At 37.3% G+C, this 14,672-nt stretch overlaps 1 protein-coding gene across 4 annotated transcripts in view; it reads left to right on the top strand.

The window, feature by feature from the left end:
• SLC12A6 (solute carrier family 12 member 6) overlaps nucleotides 1-14,672 on the top strand; it is an 82,693-nt gene that overhangs the window by 44,702 nt on the left and 23,319 nt on the right. For all 4 annotated transcript variants that reach the window (XM_070584615.1, XM_008516340.2, XM_070584628.1 and 1 more), the window contains 4 exons: nucleotides 10,680-10,774; nucleotides 11,766-11,897; nucleotides 13,137-13,283; nucleotides 14,615-14,669. In XM_070584615.1, coding sequence (XP_070440716.1) covers nucleotides 10,680-10,774; nucleotides 11,766-11,897; nucleotides 13,137-13,283; nucleotides 14,615-14,669 — 429 coding nt within the window. The remainder of the gene's footprint in view (nucleotides 1-10,679; nucleotides 10,775-11,765; nucleotides 11,898-13,136; nucleotides 13,284-14,614; nucleotides 14,670-14,672) is intronic.

Raw genomic sequence — 14,672 nt, 5'->3', positions numbered from 1 at the left:
AAAGGGTATGTACATTTTCAAAAAGATACACCAACTTAAACTCCCACTGATAAGGAGTATGGAGGCATACTCAGCTCCCTATCATCAAAAGTAGGCATTATCAAACTTAAAAAATTTTCTTTACCTAATAGGTGAAAATGGCATCTTTAATTTTTATTTATGTTTCTTTAATTATGAGTGAGGCTAAGTACTTTTAAATATGTTAACAGCCATTTTGTGCGTGTGTATGTGTCTTTTGATTTGCAAAAAGTCCAAAGTAGAGAAGGCACTTGACTCGCTTGCTTATTAAAGGTTCAGAGTATTAATTGAAGTGACTGGAATTCTCCTTTTCTGCTCTTTCTATGGTAAGGACATAAGTTTCTAGTCTTAATTTTCATTCCTTTGAGTGAGTTTATGTGCTAGAACAATACCTGACACCCTCGGCACTCGATAAATATTTGTTAAGTAAATGGTTTGACGTCAGCATATAGCTAGAAATCTGATCACCAGGGTCCTAGCTTTGTGGTATTAAAGCTGTCACTCATTTCTTTTTTATACTTTTATGTTATTCATACTGTTCAAAATTAGTCTTCTCTATATAAAAATTTTATATTTGGATCAAGAATAGTTAAGATTTCATTGAAAGATTTTGCCAGACCATGAAAAGTACATATTCCCCGTAAACTATTAAATTGCTTCTGTCTCTGATAATGCCTGACAGGTAAAGAACTTTGAGAGTAGGGACTCGTGTAATGGAGGTAGGGAAGGACTTAGCTAATGAAATGGACAGTCAGGGGATTTGATACTGTTCCAGGACTAAGCTGGATTTTGTTTCCTATTAAGCACTGCAGTAAAAGATAGCAGGCAAATTGTAGGTAAAAAGGAATAGTATGTGATTGTGAAGAAAGAGTTCTCTTAGTCAGTACAGCCGAGACCCCTAATAGTATTTGCAAAGAGGCTACTCCAGACAATAATCTCATTTGGCAACCTATGGTTGCATTCAATTTTAAATAAACCTGGGAATTTATCCAGAGTCTTCTAGCTAGATTCTCAGATAAGTTCATCCTGCTGCCCAGGGTTCTCTCTCCTAGATTCATTAAGTCAGATCATATTCTTTTTGCTCATGCTCTTAATAACTAACATCTTTTGTCTCCCATCCTAGGTATCTTTGTTTTAATGACACCTCAAAATCCTTGAAAGACTGTTTTTTTTAAAAAAACGTTGAGTTTGAGGCTGGCCTCGTGGCCAAGTGGTTAAGTTGGCACTCTCTGCTTCGGCGGCCCAGGGTTTCACTGGTTCGGATCCTGGGCGCGGACATGGCACCACTTATCAGGCCATGCTGAGGCAGCATCCCACATGCCACAACTAGAAGGACCCACAACTAAAAATATACAACTGTATACTGGGGGGCTTTGGGGAGAAAAAGGAAAAATAAAATCTTTAAAAAAAAAAAAAGTTGGGTTTGCAAAAGAGTGAAAGATAATTTTTTGTTATATTTTCTAACCATTTTAGAGTTCCTCAGAAAAGGCATTGGTATTTTGAAATAAAATCTTGCCAGCTCTCTGTGAAAATCTCATTTAGAACAATTTGATCTAGTAGGTGAAAAACTGGTTCAGTTGCCTTGCCTGCTCAGTTGAATTTATAATAGCATCATAAAGACCTTCTAAATGTTTTTTCCTCTCAATGAGGTACAGTTATTTTAATATATCTAGTGTTCCCACTGACTCGTCAGATCACTTGCAAAACTCAGGGTCAGGCTAAGGAGACTTAAGGAAGGGTGAAGCTGCTGTTGTGATAAAAGAATCAAGCTGTATACTTAAGATTTATCAACTTCTCTGTGTGTGTGTGTAATAATTTTCAATTTAAAACATTTTAGAAATCAAGCAAATGAGCATTGGGCCCTGGCATTTTCACAACAAGTTTTACCAAACATTCGAGGAAAAATAATCCCATACTTCCACAGTTTCTCTCAAGGAATAGAAAAATGAGTAAACATTCCCCAAATCAATTTGAGGCTTTCATAACCTTGATACCAAAACTTAACAATGATAATATGAGAAAAGCATAGGTCACTTTTACTTGTGAACACAGATACAAATATCCTAAACAAAATATTTGCCACCTGAATCAAGCAATATATTTAGGAAGTTACTCCTGTGACCACGTTGGGTCTGTGCTAGAAATACATGGTTGGTTTGCCATTAAAAATATATTTATATAATTCAGTATCTTGACAGATTAAAGGAGAAACATGGTATACTCATGTTAATAGATGCAGAAAAAGCATTTGATTTGAAACATATCCAATATTTAAATTCATGAGTTCTTAATGATACTTTAAAATATTAATTGGTCACCATTGGAGTATTCTAGTGAACTACTTTATTATTCTGAGAATTGGTCAATAAAGGGAAAGAATGAAGTCTTTGTCTTGCCTCTAATTATACCAAGGGGTGATCAAATAATATATTAGAATGAATGTCTCCTTATAAAAGTATTTCATCTAATAAACAAAAGAAGCATAGCTAATAAATAGAATAAGAATATCACTATTTGTAACCCCTCTTAAATTAATGGTCTAGGGATTAATCATTAACGGTTACTAGTATCTCAAAAAGAAGGACAACCAGATGACACGTACCCCCTGATAGAACATCAAAATACCACTATGAAGAAGTTTTCCCCCACCCCAAAAAATACTGAATGTGGTTAAGCCTCTAGACTTAATTACCAATTTTTAGGAAATACAAAAAGCAGAACAACATGTTTAATGACAACACATGGATGCCATCGTCAAAATCCGGACAGTCAGAAACTCTACTGAACAAATGACATGGTTTCGTCTACAAATAAATTGCAAAGAACAAGAAGAGAGAGTAAGCTGTAGACTTAAGATACAGCAACCAGTCATAATGTATGCCTGTTATTTGGCTACTGATTCAAGCTATACTATCAAAAACATAATGTACAGCATTTGAGATAACTTTTCATGTTCACGTAGTCACATAGTTCAAACCCAAACCTGTGCCAAGGAAATTAAATACATTTGCTACTCTCCTCCTGCCTAGCTCAGACCAGCAAAGGCCATTTGACAAGATCAGGAGACTAAGGGAGAGACCTGAGATTTATCTTAGGCCCAAACTGTAGTGTAAGTGGTAATTGACAAAAGCAACGTTATAGAAATAATATCACCACAACGATAATGTTTTTATAAAGAGCAGGACATTTGGTATACCATTTTTCTTTTACAAAAAAATGTATAAAATATGGAAATCTGAAATCTTCAGTAGAACCAATAGTGACACTCCTATCAGCTTTCATTTGAATGATACAGTGAAACACCAGTAAGTTTCCCAGTAGTGTCGGCATTATTTAGATAGTAAAGTGAGAAAAAAGAAACATAAGTGATCGAATGGGCTGTTTAATTCAAAGCATTACTGAGGCTAGTCTCCATAGGTATCCTCCAAAGGAATCTTCTTAGGATTCTGGATAATCTTAAAACAGCCCTCGGATATGGATTTGCTTCTTAGTTCCTGCAGAGTAAAGGTTGTTTACTATTCAGAAACTTTAGAACTTCCATTCTATCTGGGATTTCTGGGGTCACAGTAGTGATCCAGACTTCTGAAGGCTGTACATCTGAAGCAGCATGATTTCCAACTAAGATATTCAGATGGAGAATTGATCTATGCCTTTCAGTATAACCTCTCCTGATTTCGTGGCTCATTGATTCATGCCTTTTCAATTAACCACTCTTGATGAGACCTTTGTTCCTAGCCTGGAAAGCTGTGACCTTTCGTGATGGACCTGGAGCTCTGTAAGACCTTCTCATTCCACAACACTGCCACAAGTAGATCCTGGGTAGGACAATCTTGGAGGCATCATTGGTCTCCTAAATGTAGACAAAGTCTTCACTCCCCGACACCCTCTCAAATATTAAGGAAGCAAGCAAATGGAAGCTGGGCCAGAAACAGCCAGGACCAGAGTGTCTGAAAGTTAAGGTGGTTGCACCTGAAATCTGAGACTATACAGGCCCCAAATGTAGAGGTGCCAGGGCTGCAGCAAGAAGAGCCAGAGCTGCTAGGAAGTGGCTTGGACCAGCAGGCAGTAGTATGAGGCAGGACTGTTCTGAGGCTGGATTTTTATAGCAACAACACTCTCAGGCTATTGAACAGCAGGGAAGTAGTATGCTGAAGCTGGGACTCTTCCTATAACCCTCAAGAGGGATGAAGTGGTCCTGAGTCTTAGATACAAAACTATTCAATGTCTAAGTCAATAAAGGATGCAATTAGGAAAATGAATATTCTACTCAGGAATAAAAGACTGTTTAGGGAGAAGGAAAACAAATGGAACTTCTAGAAAAGAAAAATATATAATTATTGATATAAAAAATGAAGAGGTTACAGAATAAATTAGAAACAGGTGAAGAGTGTTTGTGAACAAAAAGAAAACTACATCTAGACGTATCTTAATGAGGCTGCAGGACACCTAAGGAAAGATCCTGAAAGCAGCCAGAGAGAAAGGACAGATCACCAAAGGAACATCAGAATGACAGAAGAATTCTCAACAGCAAAACAGGTGACAAATAATTCTTTAAATTGTTTGCAAAAATTTTATTATCGTACAATTGTGCTTAACAAGACACTCAGGAATAAGGGCAAAATAAAGACAATTGTAGGTAAATAAAAGCAGAGGACATTTTTCACCATGAAACTTGTTCTAAACTAGTGGTTTTCAACTGTGGACAGTTTTGCCCCCCATGGGATATATGGAAATGTTTGGAGACATTTTTAATTGTCACTACTGGAGGTGCTATTACCATCTAGTGAGTTGAGGCCAGGGATGCTCTTAAACATCCCCTACAGTGCATTGGGACAGTCCCCCACAACAAATAATTGTCCAAAATTGTCCAAAGTTTCATAGTGCTGAATTTGGGAAACCCTCTGAAGAAATTCTACAGAATGTACCTCAAGTAAAAAGAAAATGATCCCAGAAGACTAGTACTCTGAAATGCAACAAAGAACATTGAACAAATGAAATGGTAAACATGGACTTTGACTCAAATCAATGTTGTCTCTATGAAATAATTTTAGTGTCGTATTTGTGGAGTGAAAAAACAGACTACTGGAGGGGCCGGCCCGGTGGCACAGTGGTTAAGTGCGCACGTTCCACTTTGGCAGCCCGGGTCACAGGTTTGGATCCCAGGTGCGGATCTATGCACCGCTTGTCAAGCCATGCTGTGGTAGGCGTCCCACGTGTAAAGTAGAGGAAGATAGGCACAGATGTTAGCTCAGGGCCAGTCTTCCTCAGAGAAAAAGAGGGGGTATTGGCGGCAGATGTTAGCTCAGGGCTAATCTCCCTCAAAAAAAAATAGACTACTGGAAATATTGGACAATAATACTGTGTAAGTCAGGAGGAGAGAGATGGAACTATAGTGTTCAAAAGTCTTTTTGATGTTTGGGAGGATGAAAAGCTTTTGTTCAGACTTTATCAGTTTGTTTTAGGTAAAATATGTGGTAAAACTTCAAGAGTAATTGCTACAAGAATAGAAATAGAGTGTGGGAACTCCAAGAGAAGAGAGAGAAGAAATGGAATAAGGGGAAAACAAACCAAAAAATCCAGAGGAAATGAGAATGAATCATAGCGAAGGAAGAACATATAGAAATAAAAAGATGGTGGAACTCAGGTCAAATATGTCAGTTGCTAAAGTTGATGGAGTAAACGATGGTTAAAAAAACAAATGGTCAGATTTTTAACAATCCAGCTATTTGCTGTTAACAAGAGATTTACCTAAAGCATAAAGACCCAGGAAAAATGGGAAGTTGAAAGACAGAAACGGACATTTAATCAAAAGACAGCTGGTATAGTTATCATTATCTTTTGCCTTCTACTGTCTTAGGATTTATTCTGCTCTCTTTCTGGCTTCGTAAAACAGGTACTTAGTTCATATAATTTTTATTCTTTTTACTTTGCTAATGTAAAATTTTAAGGCAATAACTTTCCTTTGAAGTGCTGCTTTTGCTGGATCCTCCAAATTTCAATATGTGGTGTTTTCATTGTTATTCAGTTCTTAAGTTTTTTTAATCTTTGATCCTTGAGTTGTTCGTCAGTGTGTTATTTTTTAATTTCTAAATTTGCAAGGATTTTTAAATTCATCTTTTTACAATTAAATTCTAACTTAGTTGTTACGGACCAAGGTCATGGCCTATATTATACCTGTTTAAAATTTGTTTAGTCTTTAAGGTCTAGTACATGATAACTTTTTATAAGTTTTCATGTGTGTTTGATTAAAATGTATGTTCTTTAATTTTGGATGCAAATTCTATGTCCATTAGTTAATGTTACTCATTGTATTATTCAAATCTCTTTACCCTGGCTTATTTTATCTGCCTCATCTATTGATTATTAGAGAAGTATGTTAAAATCTTGATGGTAGATATATCAATTTCTCACCATAGTTCTATCCATTTTTGCCTCAAATATTTTGAGGCATGGATGGATGGATAGGGGGATGGATGGATGTGATAGGCCGCCTCTTAGATTGGTTCCCAATGATCCTTGCTTCCTGATATTTGTGCCCGTGTGTGATCCTTTCTCCTTTGAGTAAGGGCTGGACTTAATGACTCCTTCTAGTTAATAGAATACGACAAAACCAATGGGATGCCACTTTCTAAAAGAGATTATAGAAAGACTGTGACATCTGTCTTGCACTCCTCCCTGCCTCTCTTTGATGGCTTACTATGAGGGAATCCAGCTGCCATGTTGTAAACTGTTCCATGGAAAGACCCAGGTAGCAAGGAAGAGAGAGAGGCCTTGGCCAACAGCCTGAAAGGAACTGAATCCTGCCAACAACTGTGTGAGTGAGCTTGGAAGTGGGCCTTCCCCAGGCCTTCAGATGAGACTGCAGTCCTAGCAGATGCTTCATTAGAGCCTCATGGGAGACTGTGAGGCAGAGGGCCCAGCTAAGCCATGACCATATTTCTAGCCCAGGCAAATTGTGAGATAATAAATGTGTTGTGTAAGCCACTAAATTTGGGAGGAACTTGTTAACAGAAAGAGAAAACTAAACAATAGATAGATGTTTAAAATTATTATACTTTATCAAAATTAAGCCTTTTGTTACGTGGTTGCTTTCTCATCCCTAATAAAGTTTTTCTCTTAAAGACAAATTTATCTGATAATAATAAAACTATATCAGCTTTCTTTTGGTTAATATTTGCCTGATATAGCTCTTTCCTTTCAGCCTTTGTGTGTCATTATATTATGTCTCTTGTAAACAGTATATGCCTGGGTTTTGTTGTTGAATTGTGTCTGTCAATCTTTCTGTTTTAATGAGTGAATTTAGTCTATTTGCATTATTGGTATTATTGATTCATTTGAACCATTCTGCCATCTTAATCTATTATTTCCATTCTTCCCACTTTTTCTGTTAGTTTTTTAGTTCCTTCTTTAAAAAAAAAAAAAAGTGCTATTGGGGCCTGTCCTGTGGCCTAATGGTTAGGTTTGGTGTGCTCTGCTTCAGTAGCCTGGGTTCAGATCCTGAGCATGGATCTGCACCAGTCAGTGGTGGCCATGCTGTGGCGGCACCCCACGTAGAAAATGGAGGAAGATTGGCACAGATGTTAGCTCAGGGTGAATCTTCCTCAGCAAAAAAAAAAAAAAAGAAACGCTATCTATGTTACTCCAGTCCCCCAAACAAAGAAAAGAATATTAGCATACCCTCACATCACTCTCCCCGGCCCCAATACCCATCATGTTGTCATTATGTAGAATAGGTCAATGGGACAGGGAGGGACTATTCAATAAATGGATTTGGAAGAACTATCCATCTGCTAACTACATCGTCTGGCTTCTTACATTTCTAACTACTCTCTCCTCTCTCTGCCTCAGCCATGTTATTCGTTAAGTTTTATAAATCCATTAAGATTGTTTCTGCTTTAGGATCTTTTAAAATTGCTATTCTCTCTACCTGAAATGCAGGCTTTTCCTGACCATCTTATGCAGGAGGTGTGCTACTGCCAGCTCATACCAGCTTATGAGAGCCAGTTGTATGCTCTCTTCCCAAAACCATGTTCAGTGACTTCACATTAGTACTTTGAAATTGTCTATGTATGAATGCTTATACCACAGAAGTCAGCAAATACCATAAAATCAGAATTTTTTTTTTCATTCTGGAGATCCTGCTTACCAGCACGCCACTGATCTTACCTGAAGTTGTCCTTCCCCTCCTCAGCCATAATCTATCCCAGTACCTGTGTCATTTCCTTCATTGAACTTACCACTTCTGGAAATTTTTTTTTATTTCTTATTTTCTGCTTTCTGTGACCTCAATATACACACAGTGAAAGCAGGGTCTTTAACTGCCTTGTCTACTGCTGTGTCCCCAAAAGCTAGAATAGTGCCCAGCACATCATAAGAACTTAATAAATACTTGTTGAGTTAATTGAATAAGTGAATTACTCAAAAGTAGTGTTAATTTTAAGCTGTGTCATTGTCTTTAGATCTTTCTGGAACCATTAAAGAGAGGACAAGAATTACATTTTCCTTTATTTTTTATTTTTTTGTTTTGTTTTGTTTTGTTTTTGCTGAAGAAGATTAGCCCTGAGCTAACATCAGTTGCCAATCTTCCTCTTTTTTGCTTGAGGAAGATTAGCCCTGAGCTAACATCTGTGCCTGTCTTCCTCCGCTTTACATGTGGGTCACCACCACAGCGTGGCTGACAAGTGGTATAGGGACACACTCGGCATCTGAACCCCTGAACCTGGGCTGCCGAAGCAGAGCATGCTGAACTTAACCACTATGCCCCAGGGCCAGACCCCACATTTTCCTTCCTTTTTGTAAGTTTTTATTATGGAAATTTCCAAAGGTATAAGAAAATAGAGAGAACAGCATGATAAACCTCCATGAACCCATCACCTAGCTTCAACAATGTTGCGAATCTGTTTTCAAGCCCCTACCTAATTTTTTCCTGGAATATTTTAAAGAAAATTCCAGACATCATATCATTTCACTTACCCTTTTTTAAAAACATAACCAGTCCATATTCAGATTTCTGTGTTTCAAAAATGTTTTTTTACATTTGATTTGAGTTGGGATTCTAACAGGTTTCACATCCTGCAGTTGGTCTCTTAATTTATAAGAAAGAGTTCACTCTTTCTAGTTATTTATTTGTTTAAAAAATCAGATTGTCATATAGAATTTCCCACATTCTGAATTTGATGATTGCATCTTTGTGGTGATGTCGAACATGTTCCTCCTCTGTCTTCTGTGAACTGGTAGTTAGATTTACAGGCTTGATTAGATTCAATTTTCATTCTTCTGGTAAGAACACATCATAGGTTACACAGTGTTATTTTCATTATATTACATCAGGAGATTGTGCTGTCCTGCTTTCAGTGATGTGAAGATTGATCTGTGGGTTCCAGATCACGCAGATCCATCCGTTATGAAGTTCTGCCCCTGCCTTTCACCTAATGGTTTTAGCAGCTATTGATGATAATTGCCTAGATCCATTATTTCATTAGGCTTTGAAAATTGGTGATTTTTTTCTAATTATATCATTCTAACTGCATCTATTAGCTAGAATATTTCTATAATGATGAAATTTTCTTTAACTATTTGGTTACCGTGAAATACAGTTGGTACAGGAAAAGCAGGAAATTGCTTAATTTTTTCCATTTATCATTTTTCAGAGTTATATCTTGTTTCCTTAGCAATTCCACAAAGGTGACTAGTTTTTTAAAAAAATCATTTTGGGTATTTCCATATTTGCATTTCAATCTATTGTGTTATTTATTTATAGTGCTCATATTATCCTGCTTTTAGCCCGTGGGAACCCCTTCAGTTTGGCTTTTGTGTCCTTTGAGGTGACCCAATTATTTTGATAGCCTATTGGCTATTTTTCAAGCTCACCTTATATGTTTAAGTTTATACGACTTTAAATTAATTTCCTTAATTTTTATTTTGGTGTCTTATTTCCTAAGAACTTAAAATCTTAGTTCTTAATAACATTCACATAATTTTTTATTTTCTCTTTCTCTCCTACCAGACGATTGTAATTATATACTTTTTGTATAATTATATATAATTATAGCTTTTACACAGTAAAGAACCAAAGTTGAGAAAGTGCTCAGACAACAATCTTTTTTTTTTTTTTTTTCCATAGCTGCGTCACCAGATTCTTGTAGGGTGCCTCTTTTAACATAAATATGTGGCAAGGGTTTGTACAAAAATAATACTTGGTTAAATAACCTAATGTCATTTATAAAAAGTTGGAGAGCCCTGGAAGCAGAGCACTTTGACTGCCGTTGTCAACAGCAACAGTATGTAAAGTGGCCCCTGTCTACTAGCATAGTGTTGTACACTGAGTAGGTATTCAGTAAGTATTCTATTTTTTTCATCCTAGATTTGAGTGATGTCAAGAGTAGGGTCTCTATAGGCCAGAATCCTAAAAAGAATCTTGTTTCCACAGGTCTTCAGATTAAGAAAAGGAATGACCTATGTTTCCTTCTTAGAGATTTGGTTTTGCTCCTGTTGGAGAGGGAGCCACATTCTCCAAGCAATGCTGATTAAGTTCTGCTGCTCTCAGATTAAAATTTGCAGATGAAAATGGATTCTCTTTATACAGAGGCAACATGCAGTTATTTGGTACTGATGCTTCTTCAATACCAGTGAGAAACTAACTTGGTTTAATTTCTTTCCAGATGATGGGCATAAGAAAGCTCGAAATGCTTATCTCAATAATTCCAATTATGAAGAAGGAGATGAATATTTTGATAGAAACTTGGCACTCTTTGAGGTAATATTTGGGAGAAAACTAGGGCGGAGATTTCAAGATAGCTGTTTTCTACGACGTTTAGTTTTAAAATGGTACAGGCTGGATAATTTAATAATTGTTAAAATACAATAGTTATAATGTCATTGTAGTTCATCTATATAATCTAATCACTTATTGCTGATTAGTGAGGAACTTTGAATTTCTGTGAAATGAGGAGGAATGTTGACACCACAGGCATATAGAGAACCTTGCTATCTAATTTAGCTAGGATTTAAATGTTTACTTTGGAATTATCTTCTTAGTAAGAAATAGTGTTTTTTCAACTCTGTGTTTGGGAAGACTATCATTTACCTTAGAAGTACTAACCAAAAACCAGTGTAGTAAGCAGGCTGCTAGATTAGGAGGACCTGTATGTCTTATCTGACTGACAGCATGGACTCTGATGGAGTCTGCGGCTGAGTTCTTTAAAGGAGGCTGGGTTTAGTCCAGCACTGCCTTTGTCTAGCTTTGGACAATGATGTGTGTGTCACTTCTCTCGGTATACCTATTTTTAAAATATTTTCTCTCAGCTTCCTTCAAGAAACGGTCTGAAGTGAATATTTAGTGAAGTCACAAAAGTTTTTCATCTGTGCTTGATGCTGTAAATAATAGTCTTGAATGTTAGTAGCCTAAAGAAAGGGGGTTTTGTGCTTAAAGATCACATTATCAGTGTTCTTTACAAGATTACTGCTGTCTGTAGGGACCAGTGTGATTTTGTTTCTACTGTAAAGTTAAGCTATTAGATAGAATAATGAAGCTTTTCATTTAAGAATTTTATGAGGATTCATGTAGCCCTAATTAAGTGTGACATTTTAATGTAGGAGGAAAAGTCTTATTGATAAAGTTTCTTAAAATATTTACCTGTGAAATATTTTCTCATTTACTTTGTAATTTTCTGGTAGAGGGGTCATATTGATGCTTATTTACAGTGTGTTCTTCATCACTCCTTTCTTCCATATTTCTGGCTTTATAGGAGGAAATGGACACCAGACCAAAGGTGTCATCTCTCCTCAGCCGCATGGCCAATTATACCAATCTAACACAAGGAGCAAAGGAACATGAAGAGGCGGAGAACATCAGTGAAGGGAAAAAGAAGCCCACCAAGGTGCGGCCTTAGAATAACAAAGATAAATAAACAAGCCCCATATATAAGAAAGGAGGAAATATCCAGGGCATCACTCTGTGCTCCATAACTACTTATTGAATGCTTGATATTTGCCGGGCACTGTTCTGGGCACAGGGGTCACAGCACAAACAGAACAATGTCCTGCTGTCATGCAGTCTGAATACTAGTGTGGGGAGACAGTCTTTAGGCTGTTTAACTGTGTTAAAAAATATAACATAGTAAGCACTGATAAGTGCTCTAACAAAATATAAGCTGGGTAAAGAGACTGAGACTGTCCAGCAAGGGCACCAGGGCAGAGGGTATTGCTGTTTTAGAGACATTGGTCAGGGAAAGCCCTTCTGACAGGGTGATATTGGAGCAGAGAGCTAAGGAAGGTGAGGAGTGAACCGTGACTAGCTGGGAGAAGAGCATTCCAGGGAGGGGGAACAACACTTGACAAGAAGAGGGTCCATGCCCATCTGCTGGTACCATCTCTCTATTCCGAAATGGTTGAGTTTTTTAAAGACCAAATAGCAGTTTTTCTCAAAATCAAAATATGGAACAATATTACAGGCTAGGTTTCTGCTTGTTCAGGGGTAAAACGACCCTTAGATCTTCATCTTACCAACTACCTTTGCCAACTACTGTGAAGGATTTATGCCAAGTTCTGAAGGAATTCCATTAAGTCATTATTCTATTTTTAGATGAGAAGAGAAAGCTAATAGCTTTGGAGAACAGAAAATTTTAAATTGTTGGGGTTACACTTAAAAGTTCATCAACAAATGTTTATGTAAAAACGTGTAGGGACCTCGGGCCAGCCCCATGGCCTAGTGGTTAAGTTCGGCGTGTTCTGCTTTGGTGGCCCAGGTTCAGTTCCCAGATGTGGACCTACATGACTCGTTGGTGGCCATGCTGTGGCAGCAATCCACATACAAAATAGAGGAAGATTGGCACAGATGTTAGCTCAGGGCATATTTTCCTCAGCTAAAAAAACAAAGTGTAGGGACCTATGTAAAGTAAAAATGTATAGCTCTAGGAATAACAAAAGGTATGGTGATAGACATCTGTAATATGATGGAGATTTTCTATGTGTCTCTTTTAAGATAGTGCTTAAACTTATTATCTCTGCTTTGAGATTAATATAGTAGTTAGCAAATTTTCATATAAAGGTAAAGAGATAAAAGCATCTCTTCTAGATGACTGTATGATTTTTTCATCTGTCAACCTCTTTCTTTCCAGATCCCCCAAATGGGTACTTTCATGGGTGTCTACCTCCCGTGTCTACAGAATATTTTTGGAGTGATCCTGTTTCTACGCCTTACATGGGTGGTGGGCACAGCTGGAGTTCTTCAGGCCTTTGCGATTGTCCTTATCTGCTGCTGCTGTGTAAGTCCTGAGTGGCTCCTGGAGATCACCTGCAACATTGCGAGAGCTCAAGAGTATATGCACTTGACCTCTTGGGGAATAAAACAAATAATACTAGGGCAAGAGTCATGATCTTGACAGGAGAAATTATTTTGATGTTAAAATCTAAAGGATGTTAGTTATTTAGTGTCAGTTATTCTGTTTATATGTATAGTATGATGTACCAGAAATATAAAGGAGGACTCCTATGGAAGTAGAAGATACAGTCCCCATCTTCAAAGAATTCAGAAGGCAAACCATTTGAGCTTGATAGCACCAAGGTTGTGACAGGAAATGTGTTAGAAAATGTGCTGTACTACTCCAGTGTAGTATTGAGAAACAAAACTGATTGTTGTTTGGGATGAGGGGTATTTGTTTTGTTTTGAAGTCTCATCTGTTATCCCTTCCCCAGAAATTCAAGTGTTCTTTCCAGGTCTTCTCTCCACTCTCTGGAGAACGTTCTGATTTTCCTTTAGTTTAAACTGTTCTTATCTGTGTATCCCAGCCACATCTATCTATTTTATTGTAAGTTTCAGTGTCTACTGACCACTTTATTATTACCATTATACCCTCTCTGTGCGTTATGCTCAGCTAAGTACTATACAAAGCAGGTACACAGGCATAGTCTCTATAATAACTTAGAATTAATGGTACTACCTTTTTTTTTTTTTTTTTTAGTTTCTTAGTCTTGAAACTTCAGGGCCATAATTTTGCTCCTTGATTGCCTCTCACATTTAAATCAGCTACCCAGGCCAATCACGTCTCCCTCTGAAATCTCTTACATTTATAAATAAACCCTTCCTTTATACTCCCACCACCGTCACTGTAGTCCTTACCTCTCACTGAACTACTATATAATAGCTACTAACAAGTCACTCTCCCTCCATCTACTCCCTATCTGCCATCCATTTTAAACTGTGTTACCAGGTAATGTTTTTAAAATAAGTTCTTATGAGCTCAGAAGTCTTCGGTGGTTCCCTTCCTTACTGAATATTATTAGTCATTTTCCAGTCTGTTTTCCAAGGTATTTAACAAGGGATCCATGGCAGGATCAGTGGTTCTTAATAACTCCTAACCTACTGATTACGATGCAGGGGCATTTTAACAGAAATACTGCAGATAATGGTAGTGTGACTAGTGCAATGAGTTGAATCACATCTCGTTTCCACACTGTGAGGTATGACAGGCAACTCCCTCTATAGATGTAGGTAGAGTTAAATATTCAATAAGTGCTGTGAGGTTCACAGATGGGAAAACAGTACAGAAATGTCGTCTTATACAGTAACAGTCTTCTCCTTTCCGTTTCTTTACAGACAATGTTGACTGCTATCTCCATGAGTGCCATTGCCACTAATGGAGTGGTACCAGGTC

Source organism: Equus przewalskii, chromosome 1 (genome assembly GCF_037783145.1).
Source record: "Equus przewalskii isolate Varuska chromosome 1, EquPr2, whole genome shotgun sequence".
Taxonomy (NCBI): Eukaryota; Metazoa; Chordata; class Mammalia; order Perissodactyla; family Equidae; genus Equus; species Equus przewalskii.
Note: the sequence above shows the minus strand (reverse complement) of the source record. Positions and strands in the feature narration are given on the sequence as shown.